This window comes from Antedon mediterranea, chromosome 1 (assembly GCF_964355755.1).
Source record: "Antedon mediterranea chromosome 1, ecAntMedi1.1, whole genome shotgun sequence".
NCBI classification, from domain to species: Eukaryota; Metazoa; Echinodermata; class Crinoidea; order Comatulida; family Antedonidae; genus Antedon; species Antedon mediterranea.
In genome coordinates this window covers 17,783,981-17,803,837 of record NC_092670.1, presented here as the reverse complement: position 1 = coordinate 17,803,837, position 19,857 = coordinate 17,783,981, and the positions used below count along the sequence as shown (strand labels likewise).

The 19,857-nt window shown below is 33.2% G+C and overlaps 1 protein-coding gene across 1 annotated transcript; it reads right to left on the bottom strand.

The window, feature by feature from the left end:
* Positions 1-7,060: 7,060 nt before the first annotated feature.
* Positions 7,061-19,845, bottom strand: LOC140059630 (hypoxanthine-guanine phosphoribosyltransferase-like). The gene is made up of 7 exons (XM_072105626.1): positions 19,625-19,845; positions 15,731-15,837; positions 13,289-13,472; positions 12,615-12,698; positions 12,341-12,464; positions 10,842-10,918; positions 7,061-8,848 (listed from the first exon to the last, which is right to left on the bottom strand). Exons 1-7 carry the CDS (start codon positions 19,643-19,645, stop codon positions 8,801-8,803), a joined length of 645 nt encoding a protein of 214 aa, XP_071961727.1. The 5' UTR covers positions 19,646-19,845; the 3' UTR covers positions 7,061-8,800.
* Positions 19,846-19,857: the final 12 nt, after the last annotated feature.

Here is a 19,857-nt window from a genome sequence, read left to right as displayed (position 1 = left end):
CTAACCAGACGGGCATGCCATATATATAGGTCTCCGTCCCCATTCATTACACAATAAATAGATAATAAACCTTACTTCAGCAAAATACACAAAATGCAAGAATTAAAATCTTCTTCACGTGCATGCCATGTCCTATAAGGCATATGAACTTCGGCGCTTATGGCTTTATAAATACTGTAGTTAATTCTCAGCAACTTTGAAAGCGTATTCGCATTCAGTTCGAGTTCTATTGCAATTTAAATACCGTATATTCTCGGGTATAATCCCACTTCGGGTCTAATCCCACCCCTACTTTATGTCTGGTTTTACAAACAGGCATATCCCCGGGTATAATCCCAGTATAGACTTTTGGTCTGGGTAGTCTCTAGCCAGTTCCGATGAGTTTTTACAAGAAATTAATGCTTACCAATCATTATTTTTCCTGAACCAGACATTCCCCGGATATAGTCCCACCCTCACAGTCAGCCCAATTTTGTATTCTAGGGGGTGGGATTATACCAGAGGATATACGGGTAATATAAATCAATTAAAAACTACGATCTTCGAAACTACACTAATATCTCAGTTTTTATTTAAAAAGGCTACACTTTTCTACAAAATAAACATCTCTGGCCTACGTATCTATAAATATAAAATACATTATGGTGACGACATGGCAACGAAAACAACATCAAAATTTCAGCTTATTTATACCTATGATGAATTTGAGATCAACACAATGTATGTAAAAGGGCAAACTAAAGACTAAAATAAAGAGCAACAACAATAGGCCTACATTAATAAATAGAAGAAAAAAGGTAAACAGCAGCAACAGCCGATTCAATGTTTATTTATTTGTTGAACATTCACCTTTGAATTCCGATTGGTTTCTCTTGTACCCCTTTCACACCAAAACATCGGGGCGTCAACCCCGGAGTTTTGCTTTTTGAACGCAACGCAAGGACGTAATCGCACCGCAAGAGTTAAGCGTGGTTCCCACTAGCGATGCAACACAAGGACGTAACGCAACGCAAGTGAATTGACCAATCACAAGCGATGGCTTATTCGCTTGTGATTGCTAACTGTCTATAAGTTCGCTTGTCATTGGTTAAAACGCTTGCGTTGCGTTTACGTCCTTGCGTTACGTTCTAGTGGGAACCAAGCTTTACCAATCACGACGCAATAGACCATACAGATTGCCACCTGTGATAGGTCAACTCACTAGTGCGTTTAACGCGTTGCATCCAAGTCCAAATCAAGCTTGAACAAATTATTAATATGTTTTCGTAAGGAAATAACGGAGGTTTAGTTAACGTATGTTAATACTGTACTTATCAGATTGGCTTGTTTACGTTCATGTTATAAATATTTATTTTAGGCCTAAACTCGCTTCACCTAGTAGCACACACTTGAACGAAAAGATTAACCCTTTTGTGCTGACAGGGAAGTGGAATACCCTTTGATAGGGACAATAAATGTTATGTAGGCATACTGGGTATGGTAGATGCCACAAGTCTGTTTAAAAACCAATAATAAGTCATATCGCCGTGTAGAACTAGACTAGGATAGGGTAGGGTGATGGGGTGACAGGGAAGCGAGTAGGAGATGAAAGTGGGAGATAAAAGTTCATCAAGCAGTCTTGTATAACCGTGTATAATGCATGTTAGTATATGCTAAGCCTACAGGCAGTAACAACGTACAGAAATAGCCTCAGTTAATAAGCGAGTGAGGAGCATCAAATAGATTACCATTGTGTTGCACCTGGAAACAATTATAACAAGTCGAGCAACCTGGGCACTGGCATACCCTTCACTTTTTAAATTAAAGCCCCTAGAGAATTCAATTGCTTCTGTTGTGGGCCTATCACTGCATTCCTAAACGTTCATAAAACACAACATGAACTCAACTGAAAATAAAAGTTGTATACAAATTGAACTACCAAGTTTTAGGAATTGTAAAAGTTGTAGATAAATGGACGGCGGGGCAATGACACGTCTACGATTTCACAGATTATTTATTTTCTTTATCAGAAGAATATATATATGTACAAATGAAGAATCTTAATTTATACATGGTAGGCGCGCTGACACTGCAGTAGGCCTAGATATGGAGCATTTCAATCCTAATTTCCTTAGATGTTGATGTTTATAAAAATAAAAAATCTGCGCACACGCACACATCATCTTTATTCATAATAAATATAGGCCTATCTTTAGAAGAATACAATATACAAACACTAACAAAGTACAGTAGATGATACATATCTTACTTACGTTTTTATGAAGTTATTGCAAAAGCAGATGACGCTTGGGATGTAGTAATATCAAATACAAAATGCGATCTCTATATAGGCCTATATAATAATTGTCGCTAATTATACAGTAATTCAAATATTTCAAAATCGTAACAAGCGCGTTTGAATAACGTTGAATTGGAGACACCGACGAGTTTCTACGTAACACACGCTGTCATGCTGAACTCATCAATGATGGAATTGTAACTTGCTTCTTCAAAAAGGTGACGTATGCACAGTAAACGCCAATAGTAACATAGCCATTAATCACTGATGGCTGTATGTACATAACAAGATGGCCTAATTTTCCCTGTAGATTCAGACAGAATTATACCTCCATGGAATTACATATTCATAGTATGTGGATGGTTAAAGATGATTTATTATAGAACCGGTTTTTTTTAGATGTAGATATTTCTTTGGGCTTGCTTGGTACGGTCTGTGCTGAACGGAAGTCTACGTACATTTATGCTTACGCATGTGTCAAACTTGTAGCACAAAAACAGCTACACGCACTTCGAAACGTGTGTTCGTGTAGGCCTAAAATGATAAACGTTTCAACGGGAGAAATAAACGGCACGGGTGTAATACCAGACATAAAACGAAACGCATTAACGCGCGTACAAATAAAATAGCGGCCTGCAAACGTTAAAAAAAACGAGTACTTTATATAGGCCTACACATTATAGGCCTACACAAAATTACAAACAAGGTAAAGATAAATAATTAACGATGACCCAATACAAAAAGATGAAACAAAAATGATTGTGGTCAAATTGCTGGATGTAATCCAAGTCAAATACATTTATATAGTAATCTCTATTTTGCATGGGCTGTTTGGACCTATAAAGTTATATGTCAACTCACTACACTGACATAAAGGAATATGTAAAAAAAGTATAAGCATAAATGTAGAGTAGGCCTATATCACAAAATGGCTGAGGATATTACAAGGCCCCAAACACACCCTTCCCTTTCCCACTATCTAACCCTTCGGCGTCGTTTGAGACGGTCATTTCAACGGGTCATTTGTTTATACAAAACGAAAAACAAACAAAATCAGTCAATAATTAAACATTCTAATACAAATTAAATTACAGTATTTCTTTCGTGCCGATAATAATGCTTAAACAATAGAAACCATTGTTGTGGTTTTCAATTTCGATTTCCTTATTAATAAAAATTTAAATCTATATTAATCATGACCTGATAGTTAATGTAAGTTTATACCTTCACAAAGACATTGTGTTGGATTCTGTAGAGCAGAGAACTGTATTAACTATGGCTGGTTGTAAGGGAAACTACGAGTTCAACCTACATAACAGAAAACACCTAATTGTTTTTATAATTTATATTGTTGTAACTGCGTTTGTTGCTATCGTGGGGAATATACTCGTTTCTGGAGCCATATTCTGGAAGAAAGGCGGCAGGACATTTAAGAAAGCTGGAGATAAGAAGAACAAGTTGCCGAAAACGAGAAATATTTTAATTCTGAACCTGAGCATTGCGGACATCCTGATGGGAATAATCTTGACCATTTGGGTCGTTTTAGAAGACGACGTCAGTTCCATGTTGACCTTCAGTCTCTGTTTGACGTCGTCATGCTGTCATCTTGCGATAGCACTGGATCGCTCCTATCGTGTTTTCTACTTTCCGAAGACTGTCGACGAAATGACAGAAAGAAAGATTCTGTACGGCGTCTCTGTTGCACTCTGGGTGGTTCCTCTGGCACTGTTCACGATTCTTCTAGTGGTTGACCGTGACGCGTACATTCTGGTCACTTACACTGTAAGCCCGATAGCATGTTTTCTCATTGTTGACATCATAGCTGTGCTGTACACTATTATCTTTCTCAAAGTTCGTAAGCACGAAGAAAATATGAAAGCAGCCATAGGAAGGAAGAAGTTTGAAAAAAGCAAATTGGTGTTGAGAGCGTACGCGACGCTTGTGGTAGCTGATGCCGTCTGCTGGATGCCCTGGATTGTGGAGACACTGCGTATTTACGTCACCCAGTACGCAATGTTACCCGAGGAGGAGCGCTGTCTCGAAATAACTGCTGCCTATTTCTATACATTCAGTTTGGGCTTGCTGAACGCTTCGGCAAATGCTGTCATCTATTGGAAAACTTTACCAGATATCAAAAAAGGCGTGTCAGCCATTTTAGGTAAAATGTTTAGTTTGTGTTTTCAAGTGAAGTTCGAGGATTCCTATAATGTTGAGATGTCTGGGTGTTCGAAATCCACTGATTCATTTTAATCGGATGCACTGTGGGATATCGATGATGGAGAGCTACGAATGGAAACTTTAAAAAAAAATAGATGTAACGGATATAAATAGAATTTGTTGCTTTCAATTGCATTAATACATTTCGATAATTATATTTGAATAATGAATGACCAGGTTTCAGTTCAAGAATGTAATCACTTCCACGAACCGGATATGCTGGTAGTCAATAACTACGTCACAGAAACGCATGCCTAACAACCAGCTTGCAATGGTAAACTGTTATGAACATCTTTATCCAGTTCAATGAAAACAATACATCTTAATATACCGGAAATAATAATGTAGTAATATTACCCAATTTGTGGCATTAAAATTGAACTTTAATAGTACAATTTGTGTATAAGTATAAATTAGTTGCTTTATCATGTTAGGCCTAATGGAAATTAGGATAAATTTACTTTTAATGTTCGTAATTGAGGTTTCTAACAATTAACGGGATATGGCACACAAAAACTTAAGTATACGTATACAGTATCTGGTGACTTTACAGAAAGTAAGTGCAAATAAATTAGTGTTAAAATAAACCTGAAATAAATATATTACGTAATATCAATTTTGCCACACCCTTTTTTTCATACTTTTGGAACAATAACTAAGTCAATTAAGAGTTATACAGTAGTGATAGGTGTGAACGCATATTTACAACGTTATAGTCAGATAATTAGTGTGAATACGCCTATAAAATAATACGTGATGTCATGTAAAACATTAACAACGCACTAAATCAGTTTGTCATTGAAGTCACCATAAATACGTGCGTACATTCCTGGGGCATAAGTAAATGTCCTTAAACTAATAGGGATGTGAAGGGGAATTCCCCTTATGTCACAAAAACAACATCCTTTATATAGAAATCAATCACAAGCTTTAAAATAGATTTGAAATGTTCTTTTTTAAGGAAACGAGGAAAATAAAACTTTTTTCTCATTAAGACAAAAGCGATTCGACCAATCAAAAGCTTTCAAGATTAATACCTAGAGTACTATACTCTGGGGTCAATAATTATCAGATCAGACTGATTTCCATTAGGCGAATCTTCGAGAAAAATCAACAGTTCCCAGCTTTGATTGGTTGTATTAATTTCGCATCGTAAAAAGTAGATGGAACTACGGATACGCATGCGCATAAATACTGACGCTTTTTGATTCGCCTATTGGAAAGCATATTATAATATATAATATTATATAATTACTAATATTAAATATTTTACTTTTTCAGACGATTTTATTAGTCTTTCTTCATTGTACCTCATATTATAATCAAATAAACATTACTTAAACCATTATTTTGGATACAGTATGCACTGTATATGTTTGATTTCACTACATTAGGCTACATTTCATAAAAATTGTATTTACATGCAGTATGGCTATACTATAATAATAATAATAATAATAACAATCATTTACCGTTTTTTGATAAATCAATTGATAGAATCACACACCAATGCCAATATCATAACCATCATGCTTCATACAATCATTAATGTAATCAATATATTACCAACGAATATGATCAATCAATAATATACCATCAATCAATACAGTTTATCATCAATCAATAGTTTATCAACAATCAACAATATATCATCAATCAATACAGTATATTATCAATCAACAATATACCATCAATCAATACAGTATATTATCAATCAACAATACATCATCAATCAATACAGTATATTATCAATCAACAATATACCATCAATCAATACAGTATATTATCAATCAACAATATATCATCAATAAATACAGTATATTATCAATCAACAATATATCATCAATCAATACAGTATATTATCAATCAACAATATACCATCAATCAATACAGTATATTATCAATCAACAATATATCATCAATCAATACAGTATATTATCAATCAACAATACATCATCAATCAATACAGTATATTATCAATCAACAATATATCATCAATCAATACAGTATATTATCAATCAACAATATACCATCAATCAATACAGTATATTATCAATCAACAATATACCATCAATCAATACAGTATATTATCAATCAACAATACATCATCAATCAATACAGTATATTATCAATCAACAATATACCATCAATCAATACAGTATATTATCAATCAACAATACATCATCAATCAATACAGTATATTATCAATCAACAATACATCATCAATCAATACAGTATATTATCAATCAACAATATATCATCAATCAATACAGTATATTATCAATCAACAATACATCATCAATCAATACGGTATATTATCAATCAACAATATACCATCAATCAATACAGTATATTATCAACCAACAATACATCATCAATCAATACAGTATATTATCAATCAACAATACATCATCAATCAATACAGTATATTATCAATCAACAATATATCATCAATCAATACAGTATATTATCAATCAACAATATATCATCAATCAATACAGTATATTATCAATCAACAATAATATCATCAATCAATACAGTATATTATCAATCAACAATATATGATCAATCAATACAGTATATTATCAATCAACAATATTATCAATCAATACAACATATTATCAATCAGTACAATATATAATCAATCAATACAATATTTTATCTAGACAACATACCCTGTCAAATAATCAATCATTTACTATATTTTATCAAAACATGTGCGGTAATGTGGGTATTTAAATCTGAATTTGGTTCAAAATACTGTTATGTGGTGTGAGTGAAATTCAGAACTAAAAGCAGGCACGATCAGGGGGCACGACACATTGAAAAAGTGTTGAAAAAGACCCTTGGTAAATATTGACATTTTGGTTAGTGCAAGTGGCCGGTAACAATTACTCTCTCGGTCTGCCTAAAGGTATATTCAAACTATTTATTTTGGATTATTATTTCTCATTTCTGTGAGAATGCACCTTTAATAGTTCAGTTAAGCCGACATAAATACTTCCTCATATGAAATTCTAGATCAACGGATGCAACATATAAATCAACCAATAAGGCACCACTAATTAAGTATTTAGACCAGGGACTAAATTAACAACTCCCTGCTTAGACCATGGTTTCGACAGCACCATCTAATTAGGCAACAATTTATCAACTATTTTACTAACAGTTATACAAACACATTTTTCACGATTAAAAAACTTTTTACTTCACAGAAGAATATATTTTACTTTGCTTTACCTTAAATACAGATATAATAAAAATAAAGCTTTTGGATGTGAAAAACTATTTTAAAACCACTGCACACCACGACAATATTTACTGCCGGGTAAGTACATGTCTAACTTGCTAAAGGGTCGCCGCATCGGAACAGAGGTGAAAGACCCTTTATACCTTGGTGGTTCATACAACACACTAATAAACAAACACACACCCATACATGTAAGTTTAGCTACAGCACTTTAATATTACACACTTAGTACTATACTCTAAATATTAGAATTTGACGATTAGGAGTCTTAAATCTACCAGCTTGCTAAGTACTCTGCCGATAGATCTCAATCAATACACAGAAACCAGAAGACGTGGTAGAAAACACAGAATGTGGTAGAAAATATTATTCAAATCACTACAGTAAATAAGAATAACATTTATTATTTATGATAATATTCAGGTTTTGGTGTATTAATATAACTCAGTAAAACAAGAGGTTTGGGTGTAATTTTTGCGATATAAATAACCCAGTGCCAAAGATTGCTGTTCCAACATTTACTTGTGACAGTGGCTAAAAATAGCTTGTTTATGACATTACTGATAAATTCTATTAGTAACACCTGTCTATTCACTGAATTATCAAATATTACATACTTCAGAAAGTTAATTTTAAGTTAATTACCAAAACCCAATATGGCAAAAACTATTAATACTCACTTTTTTATTTTATCTGTTTCAAAACCATCACTTTCATTATGAAATGTGTAAAGTAAATGCTGCTATGTTAATTTACTTGCAGAATGTTAATTTTAAGTTTCTTTTTACCAAAACCCAATATGGTATATAAATTATTAACATTCACTTTATTTGTTTCAAAACCATCACTTAATTAAGAAATGTGTAAAGTAAATAGAAATCTGCTATGAAAAATATAATATAATTTTGCTTCTGTTTTGTTACATGTTTTGAAAAAGATAAAATTTAAAATACAACCTTAAGTTAAAAACTCAAAATGGTTTCTATTACAACAAAATTACCCTTTTTACGACGAGTATTATTTTCCCTGCTGTCTGCTGAAATCAGTAATTGTATTTAAACAGCAAATTTCTTCTTGCCTTCATCATTTATTATGCAAATATGCTGTAAAATAAATTATAAATATCATAGTATATTCGTGTCTGTGAGGGAATTGGTGTTCACTTTAGACCCAGTTATGGACAGATGAATGGGTGCTATTTGGTGTACTCACAAAAGGACCCTTAGGGAAAATAAAGTTGTTGTATGTCATATCTAGTCCACTGCACACTGACGCAGTGTTATTGTAAAAAAGCACAATACAGTACAATATATATTTATCTATGTATTCCTTGAGTTCAGTATTTCCTTTTATAATGTACTGTATTACATTCCATTTATACCCGCCACTTTTGGGTAGTAAAAGAATAACAAAATTAGCAAGGACAAGATAAATACATGTTAAGTGGTTAAGTGTACAAATATTTTTACATTCGTTATAAGCGTGCCATGCCTCATATATCAAACATTTCAATAGGTAACTATCTGTGAAAGTAAACTTAAGACACATTCTATCTTGGTGGCCATATACACCAAAATATTTTCATCGCCGATATCTATACACATCTTATTGCAATAATCACTTCTTGAAGTGGAACATACTGGAGTATAAAAAGTGACTTAATTTCTAAAAAACACTGTAAACATAACACTTAGTAGTATAGATATACATCCCACAAGGAAGGCTAATCTAATAATATTTCACATCATTTATCATGAACAACCAAAACTAAGATACTTTTTCACAGAACACTAATAGGACTGGCATAATGCGTTATTTATTCGACTTACGGATTTGTAAAAAAAAATGCTAGGCCTAATTGATTGGCCATTGTTTATTGTCTTCTGTCTAGCCCAAAATGGGTACCCACAAAACGCCGCTCAATGCTGACAGCTCCTTATGCATTGTATACTAGACTGTGTACATACAAGAAGAGTGCCTATGCTATACAACCTGCTTGAGAGAACCGATATGGTCGAAATTATGTACGTTTCGTTGGCTTTTTTGGCGTGTTGTTGCTGCGTGATTTGTGATTTCAACTTATATGATATAAATCACTAAAGAATGTGTGTATTTGGATTTTAAAAAGACGTAGACGAGCTTCTACTTTAAAAAATTCTACTTACAAATAAAAATTACACAGTAATGATTTTTCGACTTGCGCGAATTTGACTGGAGACGACTGTACATTCATAAAAATAAATTCATATATACAGTATGGTAAATCTGAATTTTAAGCAAATATGTAGCCGACTTCCTTATGTCTTTTTTGATGAACTATGTCTAATACAATTATTATGACGTCACATGTGAAACCAAGCAATGTTTTTGTATAAATTACAAGCTGTCACAGTGAAGCTATAGTTAATATAATGAGTCAGTCAATGTTTTATTTGGCTGTCATTGGGAATTCCAATAGCAGACAGTAAAACCCATAACATGTACTAATGACAATGTTATTAAAGTAAACAAATTAAGTTTCAGATGACAACAATTTTCACAGATAAATATTATATAGAAAACTAAACAGAATTGGCACTGTGTTTTTCTTTAGTACTGTGTGCACAATCTTTTTTACAGAGACCCCGAATATAAATCGTGGACAATTATTGTGACCCTCCGGTAAATCTAATGGATATTACACAACAAATCGGGACAAAAATACCAGGGCTGTAATAACCCATGGTTTGTTGGCTTTAAAAATTATCCCTAACTGAGCAGAAATTTGGAGAATGTGAACACCTAGCTAGATGCATGGAAATGCAATTTTAATGATGCTAAAATTTAGCTAATTTAGTATCTTATAAATGCTATATTCAGAATGTTTGAAAATTACTGGGTAGATTAAAAATAAAATAAACCTGAAACTGGGATGATTCCAAATTTGGTGGTAGGAAGTGCAAGTGAAAACATTGGGTAGTAGGTAAATTATTGTTTTGAATGAACAAAATAATTTCGTGATTAATTAGTAGCTTGCTTGATATTGTGTCGCGTATAGATATCTTAATGGTGCATTTCAACATAAAGATACATTAAACATAACAAAAATAAACTTACGTTCAAATCGCGAAAGTACTCGTTGTAATCTAAGGCATAGCCGACTACAAACTTATCTGGAACTTCAAATCCTATATCTACGGGGGAAAAAAAATGGTGAAATTTAAGTTAGTTATTTAAGTCAGTCAGTTAATTGTTTACTTTTTAAAATCATATTTCTCAGTGATCTATAAAGCGAGATCAAACTATTATCTAGTATTGACGGACATAAACTATTATCTAGTATTGACGGACATAAACTATTATCTAGTATTGACGGACATAAACTATTATCTAGTATTGACAGACGTAAACTATTATCTAGTATTGACGGACATAAACTATTATCTAGTATTGACGGACGTAAACTATTATCTAGTATTGACGGACGTAAACTATTATCTAGTATTGACGGACGTAAACTATTATCTAGTATTGACGGACGTAAACTATTATCTAGTATTGACGGACGTAAACTAGTATCTAGCATTGACGGACGTAAACTATTATCTAGCATTGACGGACGTAAACTATTATCTAGTATTGACGGACGTAAACTATTATCTAGTATTGACGGACGTAAACTATTATCTAGTATTGACGGACGCAAACTATTATCTAGTATTGACGGACGTAAACTATTATCTAGTATTGACGGACGTAAACTATTATCTAGTATTGACGGACGTAAACTATTATCTAGTATTGACAGACATAAACTATTATCTAGTATTGACGGACGTAAACTATTATCTAGTATTGACAGACATAAACTATTATCTAGTATTGACGGACATAAACTATTATCTAGTATTGACAGACATAAACTATTATCTAGTATTGACGGACATAAACTATTATCTAGTATTGACGGACATAAACTATTATCTAGTATTGACGGACATAAACTATTATCTAGTATTGACGGACATAAACTATTATCTAGTATTGACGGACATAAACTATTATCTAGTATTGACGGACGTAAACTATTATCTAGTATTGACGGACGTAAACTATTATCTAGTATTGACGGACGTAAACTATTATCTAGTATTGACAGACATAAACTATTATCTAGTATTGACAGACATAAACTATTATCTAGTATTGACGGACATAAACTATTATCTAGTATTGACGGACATAAACTATTATCTAGTATTGACGGACATAAACTATTATCTAGTATTGATGGACGTAAACTAGTATCTAGTATTGACGGACATAAACTATTATCTAGTATTGACGGACATAAACTATTATTAGATATATTCATTCATTCATTCAGTTTGCAAATAATTTTATTTAACTATGTTTGGGTTAGGATGTTAGGATGTTATCAAATCCTTACCCAAATTTCGAGGAAATTTATGTCGATACCAACGTGATCCATCCGTAAGTCAACTCACATTATTGGTTCTCACATAGGCCCACTTCAAAGCTAAAAACACAGTTTGTAAGGCCCATTATCACCTTCCCTTGTCCAACATTTGTAGTTTCCTTGCCCGAATACTTACATGCCGGCCTGTATTCATTTTTGCCCCGTTTCACCAGCAAACTACACACTTGTACACTCTTGGGGCTGTTTTCATTCACTACTTTCAGTAGCTTCTTCATTGTCCTACCTGTGTCTACAATGTCCTGTAAAAATAAAATAGTTGGATGGATAAAAACCATAACTTTTTTAAATATTTTTAAAAATAATTTTACTGACTGTTTACATTGCATAAAAACGCAATATACAAATTATTATTTAAAAAAAATGCATTTAATATATCCTTTTAAACAAACCTCAACAATTAAAACATTCTTTCCAGCTAACGTACTCAATGAGTCAATTCCAATTACACGGATATCACCCGATGATTTATCATTCTGAAATTATAAACATATTTCAATTTTAAACATTAAGATTATTAGATAATTGGTAAACTAAAAAAATGAAGTAAATCATAGATTTTTTTTTAAAACTGAAAGAAGAATTACAGAAAAAAATTAAGAAAAATTCATTTCTAAATAGTGCATAGTAAAGTAAAGTTGTTAATAGCCCTAAGTGGACATGTACTACATTGAACAGCGACTCTCGATTTGTGAGTAGACTATTTAAAGGTGATGAAAAATTGAACTTTTATGTTTCTTTGTTTAAGATTACAGATTATTGACTCATTTTTCATAATACATATATCCATTTTGTGTTTAGTATATGCAAGATTTCAAACAAATTTCTGATAAACAAATAAAGACACTATGACTATAATAGACTCAAAATATAGCAGCAGTGCAGCAGGCCCTCAAGTTACTGTGTGATAATGACTTAACCTAAACTGCTGGAGATATACATTGTTAATATAATTATACAGTAAAACCTCTAGGGGTGTCTCTTGAATATATTGCTTGTTAGTTTCGTGGAAAAGTATCCCCTGAATAGAGTTGTCCCAAAGGAGGGGTTGTACACAACTATATACCTCATAGCTTTTCAATCGGATGAAATCCACGGACATTCGGATCGACCGTTCAGAGTTTCGATTTAATGCTTTAATGTAATCCAGCAAATCAGCACAGAACTTGTAGCCACCTTTCAAAACACACAGCACCACGAGCTCATCCTCTCCCATATCTTTGACAATGTTACGAGCAAGACGCTCCGTCCTACATGAGAAAGCAGTCTTGTTAATACAAATACAGCTACTTTTTTATTTTTCTTTGAATTAAATATTGTATAAGTGTATATTAATGAATTTATTTGACCATATTTTCATATATTGTTGGAAGTTTTGCATTCTCACTCCTGAGGATAATCAAAGTATATTGATCAAAATGTTGAGGAACTCAACAGTTCTTTTCAGAACTAATAATATACAGTATGTGGTGCACCACAAACTTTATATATCAACATATTTTCATAAATACACAAGTGGGGTGTGGTTAGTTAGCTTAGTGGTTACGTGTTTGCCTTCAAATCCCAAGGTCCGGGGTTCAATCCTGACCTAGTCCTATGGTTGTAACTCATTATGACTCAAGTCTCTTTCAACTCCACTCCCTAAGCCTCAAATGAGACTTAGTTTATAATCACGATAAATTATAAAATAGTTTATCCATCCTGCAATTGGCGAGTTACTCGCTGTTGGGTGCGTATGAAATGAAAAAATAAAAAGAGACAAAAATAACCAGTCAACAAGACAAAAAGGAAGCGGTGAAAAAGACGTCATGGAGTCAATAAAAAGGCAGACTATTATGCACAGACCTTTATAAACTGTATAAGACAGTATTTTTAAATTTCCCAAAAGGAAAATGAAGTTATTACAATTTTGTAAAAAGAGAAATAAAATATGCATCTCAGGCCCTGTTTCTGCTGCCAACTAAATACCGTATATTATACAGTATTTTTTGAATACCGTATATATACGGTATATTTTTGGCAGCAGAAACTGCGCTCATAAAAAATATACCGTATTTTGTATACCGTATTTTCCCCACAAAATTTGTGGATAAAATACGGTATTTACAAATTTATACCGTATTTTTTGTACCCGTTTCTGCTGCCAATAAAAAATACCGTATTTTTTTTTTACATGACAAAAGGTCACCATTCGTGTTTTTATTTTCTGTCGCTGTTAGCTGCTTTACACACATGTATATATATATTCGGCGAAAATGTGGAGCGAAGACGTCACAGGTTTACTAAATAAATGTGTGTGGGGAAGCTAAAATGTCTGACCAACTAAAAGGTAATAAAAGGGACAACCACATGTCTCCAAAGCAAGTAAACTCAAAGCTGAAGAGACTGCGAAAGCAGTACAACATTGCAAAATACAATAACTCGGGGAGGGAACGAATTAATTGTCCCCATTACGATGTTTTCTGTGCTCTCACAACATCTCTATCACTAGGGCTAGGCTGTTGAAAGTGAGACGTAAAACTTCCTTTATTGCGACTTTTAATTATCGATCAAATAAATGAATGGCAATTTGGGTAAAAAAGATGAAATTTAACACGACCACCCAAGAAGTATTGTTAGCAGAAACGGGGTACTAAAAAATACGGTATAAAAAATACCGTATTTTATACCGTATTTTGAGCAGTTGCAGCAGAAACAGGCCCTCATTCTATTATCAAATATGTTATCATTTTGCAATAATCAATGTGTGTAAATATACAGTTAGACAATCAACACACGCATACAAAAACACACACATACACCAACATGAACACATTATGATAATTTCAATATTATTTATGGTATAGCAGATAATAGGGGTCAATGGGAAGCGTAGTAGTAGACAATAGGGGTCACTGGACAGCCTCATTGTGGCACGCTGTTATTGTCATGACTACAGATATTCTGACCTACAAAATAAGCATCATCAGCATGATATTTAATATTACATGTTTGTTTTTCAAATTATCTCAGCAGTTTCACTTTTTCTGAGCACATTAAATTTATAATAATATTACAATGTCTATAGCATTGCCTCTGGTCTTATTCTTTATCTTATATTAATTCTAACCATTTAAAATGTATATATTATGTTAGTTTCAAACTGAACCATTTAAACAATTAAGGTCTGCTCAAAACAAAAAAATACAGAAATCGTTTAATTGACAGAAAATGCTTTAAGAGAGAGGATATTTTTTGCATTATTTTCACAAGCTAGGGTATTACACAATTTTAAAAATTTTCATAATTAAAAATTAATGAATTGTATGATAACGTACAAATTTAACTGACTGAAATTTATTCCAAATTTGACACAACAATCACTATATCTTACCAGGGTGTGTCCAGAATAGAAGTGGTTATCTTAACCGTGGTTCAATACAAATACAACTGAATTTTACAGGCTTTTACTGGTCATGGGCCAGCGGATCTGTACAAAATCAAATACTGTAAGTACAACAAACCGTACCTGTCTGAAATGACCCCATGTGGAATAAGCACCGAATCTAGATATTGTTCATAGTGTTTTGGTACACAGAACATGTCAAGGTTGTACCCTTTACTGTTATCTGGTATCTGTAAGTGTAAATAAAATTTTTTTATTAAGACCATTCATAAAAATAATATATTAATTCAGCAATTACACCAACCAGCAAAAGTATAGCCACCTTGAATCTGAAATACAGAGGTTTGTTCATTATATGGCCTAATTATATTAATTATACTATCTACAGGCCTATTTTAAAAAAATGAATTGTTATTAGGGCCTAGGCCTAAACTTATAAAAATATTTATATGAATTATATTAGCCTTAAAAAACATAAGATTAGGCCTATCACATTATTATCAAACAAATGCATGTTGGCCTTACTAATTTAAAAAGTCTTGTTAATGTTGGGCATAGCTAGCCGGGTGTGTCGAAAGCGAAGACCTCAAAAGCGAAGATCGAAGACCTAAGACCTCGAAAGCGAAGACCCTACAAAATGGTAGTGTACACAAAATCCGACCAAAATCACACAAAATCGATAACACCTTGAATTTACAGATTCTAGAAAAATATATTTCGATTTTAATCGTTAAAAACATGACTTTATCTATGAACAAGCTTACGTGTTTTCGCAAATGGAGTTAATATGTGATATGGTTTTACGAACAAACACATTGCGCTATTTTGCAAGGCAACGGACGCACAAGAAGGACATCGCACAGAGCATTTAATTGAATATTTGCATATTGTCTAAATTTATGAACAAATACAATGAAATATTTATTTTCCTTTAGTTATTCTGTGTAGTTTTTTAACTTTTACATTTTCCCCATTGTAGCCTATACTACCGTACAGCATCTTTTCTTACGATCGAGAATCATCATGATTTACGTAAAGCAGAAACGGTGTTGAACCCGTCAGAGTCATGACACGCAAGTTTGTTCTTAATGCGCACTTTGCGTCGATCTGGAAACTAATTCCAGCTCTTTATAATATTTCCTGGGCCAAATTATGACAAAAGGCTAAAAAGAACGAACGATAGGAATCAGCATTCTGCAAATTTTGGTTATAAATCGATTTTTTCCTGCGACATATCATCTGTTTCACGGCTTCCATAATTCGGAATAACATTTAATTATGTCAACGTTCACAAAGACAAAAGCCATTCAAAAAAAAGATTGAAATAAAAAATATTCGCTCCCAAGTTGCCGATTTTGTTACGGTTGAAATGTGATTAGTGACGATATTAAAACGGGTGTTTAAAAAAAAAGAAAAGACATGTTTAATGAAGTTCCAGTTCCGCCAACCACAATTGTCCTCATCATCAAAGTAAAATAAAAAGAAACTGACTTTTGTTTTCAAGCATTGCCCGTGGTGAATACAAAAAGAGATACTCTCTATAAATCTAAGTGATGGTGAATTGTTATCGGGCTTTACTAACCCCCAACCTTCTATCTCAGATGGCTTCTGGATGAGACGAAACAGTCTCCCGATTTTTAACAGATTGTCGACGTCCCGCTTCTAAATGTTTGCATATCCCTGCCATGAGTGTCCATTAACAAAAGAAAATATAAATTTAACAAAATTGAAGAAACAGGTCACCGGTTGTGTAATGACCATTTAAATATAGAATTGACATTACACAAACAAATCTAACAGAATTATATACTATATCATAACGGGTTAACAATCGAGCACAATTTTCAGAATGTGATGCCTATTGTTCGTTTTACACAGGCCTATTAGCCTTTTGTCAAATCATAATTTGAATACAGTATTATTTTTGATTTATAAAATAAAGTTCCGTTAGTTCACGGTAAGCTATTGGGACGAACTGTCATCGGCCCGGGAAATATTTTAAGAGCTGAAATTGGTTTTCAGATCGACGCAACGGATCGACGCAAAGTGCGCCGTAATGAAATAAACTTGCGTGCCATCACAAGTGGGGACCGACGTGTTCAACACCGTTTCTGCTTTACGTTCATCATAATGATGTTCTCGATCGTGAGGGGATGCAAAATAGATAGTGAGTATTTTCTTATGTTGCGCGTCGTTCACCAACCACACTAAATATTCTGATACTGATACATTATTTTGTCTATTTATGAATACATTAGAAAACATTTTTTAAACTGGCGATTAAGTAAAACAGCAATAGTATACAATGGGGAAAATGTAAAATTTTAAATACAATACAGGAAAATGAATATCTTATTGTATTTATTTACAAATTTAGATAATAAATAGGCAAATATTATAGATAAAAACCACATAGCAACATATAAAATAAAAAACACTTTTTATATAGGCTCTAAAATAAGCCTAAAAAAGCCTACCGCCATCCTTTACTTCTTACAATTTACTTTTATGTAGTTTATTTCTATACTTATAAACAATTGGCTATGGGTTTAAATTGTAGGCGACGTGTGCTACAAAGAAATTATTCTCTGAGTTGGCTATGGTTTTAAATTGTAAGCATTGCATTCAATTCAATTCTCTCCCTGTGCGATGTCCTTCTTGTGCATCCGTCGCCTTGCAAATAGCGCGATGTGTTTGTTCGTAAAACCATGTCACATATTAACTCCATTGGCGAAAACGCGTGAGCTTGTTCATAAAGTCATGATTGTTGATAACATAACAATTAAAATCGAAATCTTTTTTTAGAATCTGTAAATTCAAGGTATTATCACGATTTTGGTCGGATTTTGTGCACACTACCATTTCGCAGGGTCTTCAATCTTTGGTCTTCGCTTTCGACACACCCAGAGGTAGGCCCTGTTGTCCACCGAACTTGTGACAGAACAGCATTCAACACAACTGGTTGATAGGAGGCCTACGGGAATCCGATCCCTACTACTACTAGTAGTAGTGTTATGCGCGATTTGAACGATTTGCGCAATTTGAAATTGCGCAAAAAAATCCTTGCGCAATTTGAAATAGCGCAAAGAATTCTTGCGCAATTTAAAATTGCGCAAGGATTTTTTTGCGCAATTTCAAATTGCGCAATCAACTTGCGCAATTTCAAATTGCGCAAGAAAATCTTTGCGCAATTTTAAATTGCGCTGCACAATTTGTAAATTGCGCAAGATAGTTCTTGCGCAATATGACACCTTTGCGCAATTTGAAAACGAACTACAATCGGTATTATAATAATTTATTGGAAACTAAATAACTCAAAATAAAACATAATAAATGCGAAGATAACATGTGTATAATAAATACATAACATTTATTATTACAATTAAATAATATTATCACTGTAACTTGAAATAAATCAAAATAAATGTAAAAATTAAGTTTTTAATATTAGTTTAAGCTAGGCCATGTAACCTAGTCAGTATCAGTAGTCCAGACCCTAGCTAGGCTAGAGTAGTATAGCCGACCGCCCGCGCCGCGCCCGCCTGGTGGAACACCACCGCTTCGTTTTCCTTCGTCGGTTCTTCGACGGTATGCTAACTTATAACAATATTTGCACTACTAAAATAAGGAAATGCGATATTTATCTTTAATTTTGAATCATTCTTAGAAATTACTATATAAATATGGGTGTGCATGATTTCACAATCTGTCGAAAAACCTTGCGCAGTTTGCAGATTACTTGCGCAATTTAATACGTTGCTTGCGCAATTTGAAACACATGTTTCAATTCAAATTACGCAAGGATTTTTTTTGCGCAATTTCAAATTGCGCAAATCGTTCAAATCGCGCATAACAGTAGTAGTAGGCCTAGCCTACTACTAACTTTACGAGTGCGGCCCGTGAGAAGTGTTATTGTTGTTAATGTTCCAAAATACTAGTAGCAGGAGGCCTAGCCTAGCGCGCGGTAGTTGGGTTTTGCAACTATTATGTATCAATTTGACGTAGACTTTCACTTACCTCAATGTATGATTCAGTCATATTGATGATTATATTGTAATATAATAAATGTTAAATCAGACCTGGTTAAATTGAGTAATGTTACGAACTGGTTGTCTTTTTTGTCACAACCCGGTTTCGCGCGGTTATAGTTTTCGCCTCGTGCAACTATTTATAAGTCATCACGCTTCATTGATTTTAAAATTTAATATCTGATGCTGCTGCGACTGCGCAGAGAAAATTTGCATTTTTCA

Bases quoted from the DNA above. Each gene is read 5' to 3' on its own strand.
- LOC140059630 (XM_072105626.1), bottom strand. From the start codon at position 19,645: ATGACTGAATCATACATTGAG. The intron at 12,699-13,288 runs GTATATAGTTGT...TTATAATTTCAG, and splicing joins TCCGATTGAAAAGCTATGAG to AATGATAAATCATCGGGTGA. The intron at 10,919-12,340 runs GTAAGTATTCGG...TTTCCCCCGTAG, and splicing joins AAATGAATACAGGCCGGCAT to ATATAGGATTTGAAGTTCCA.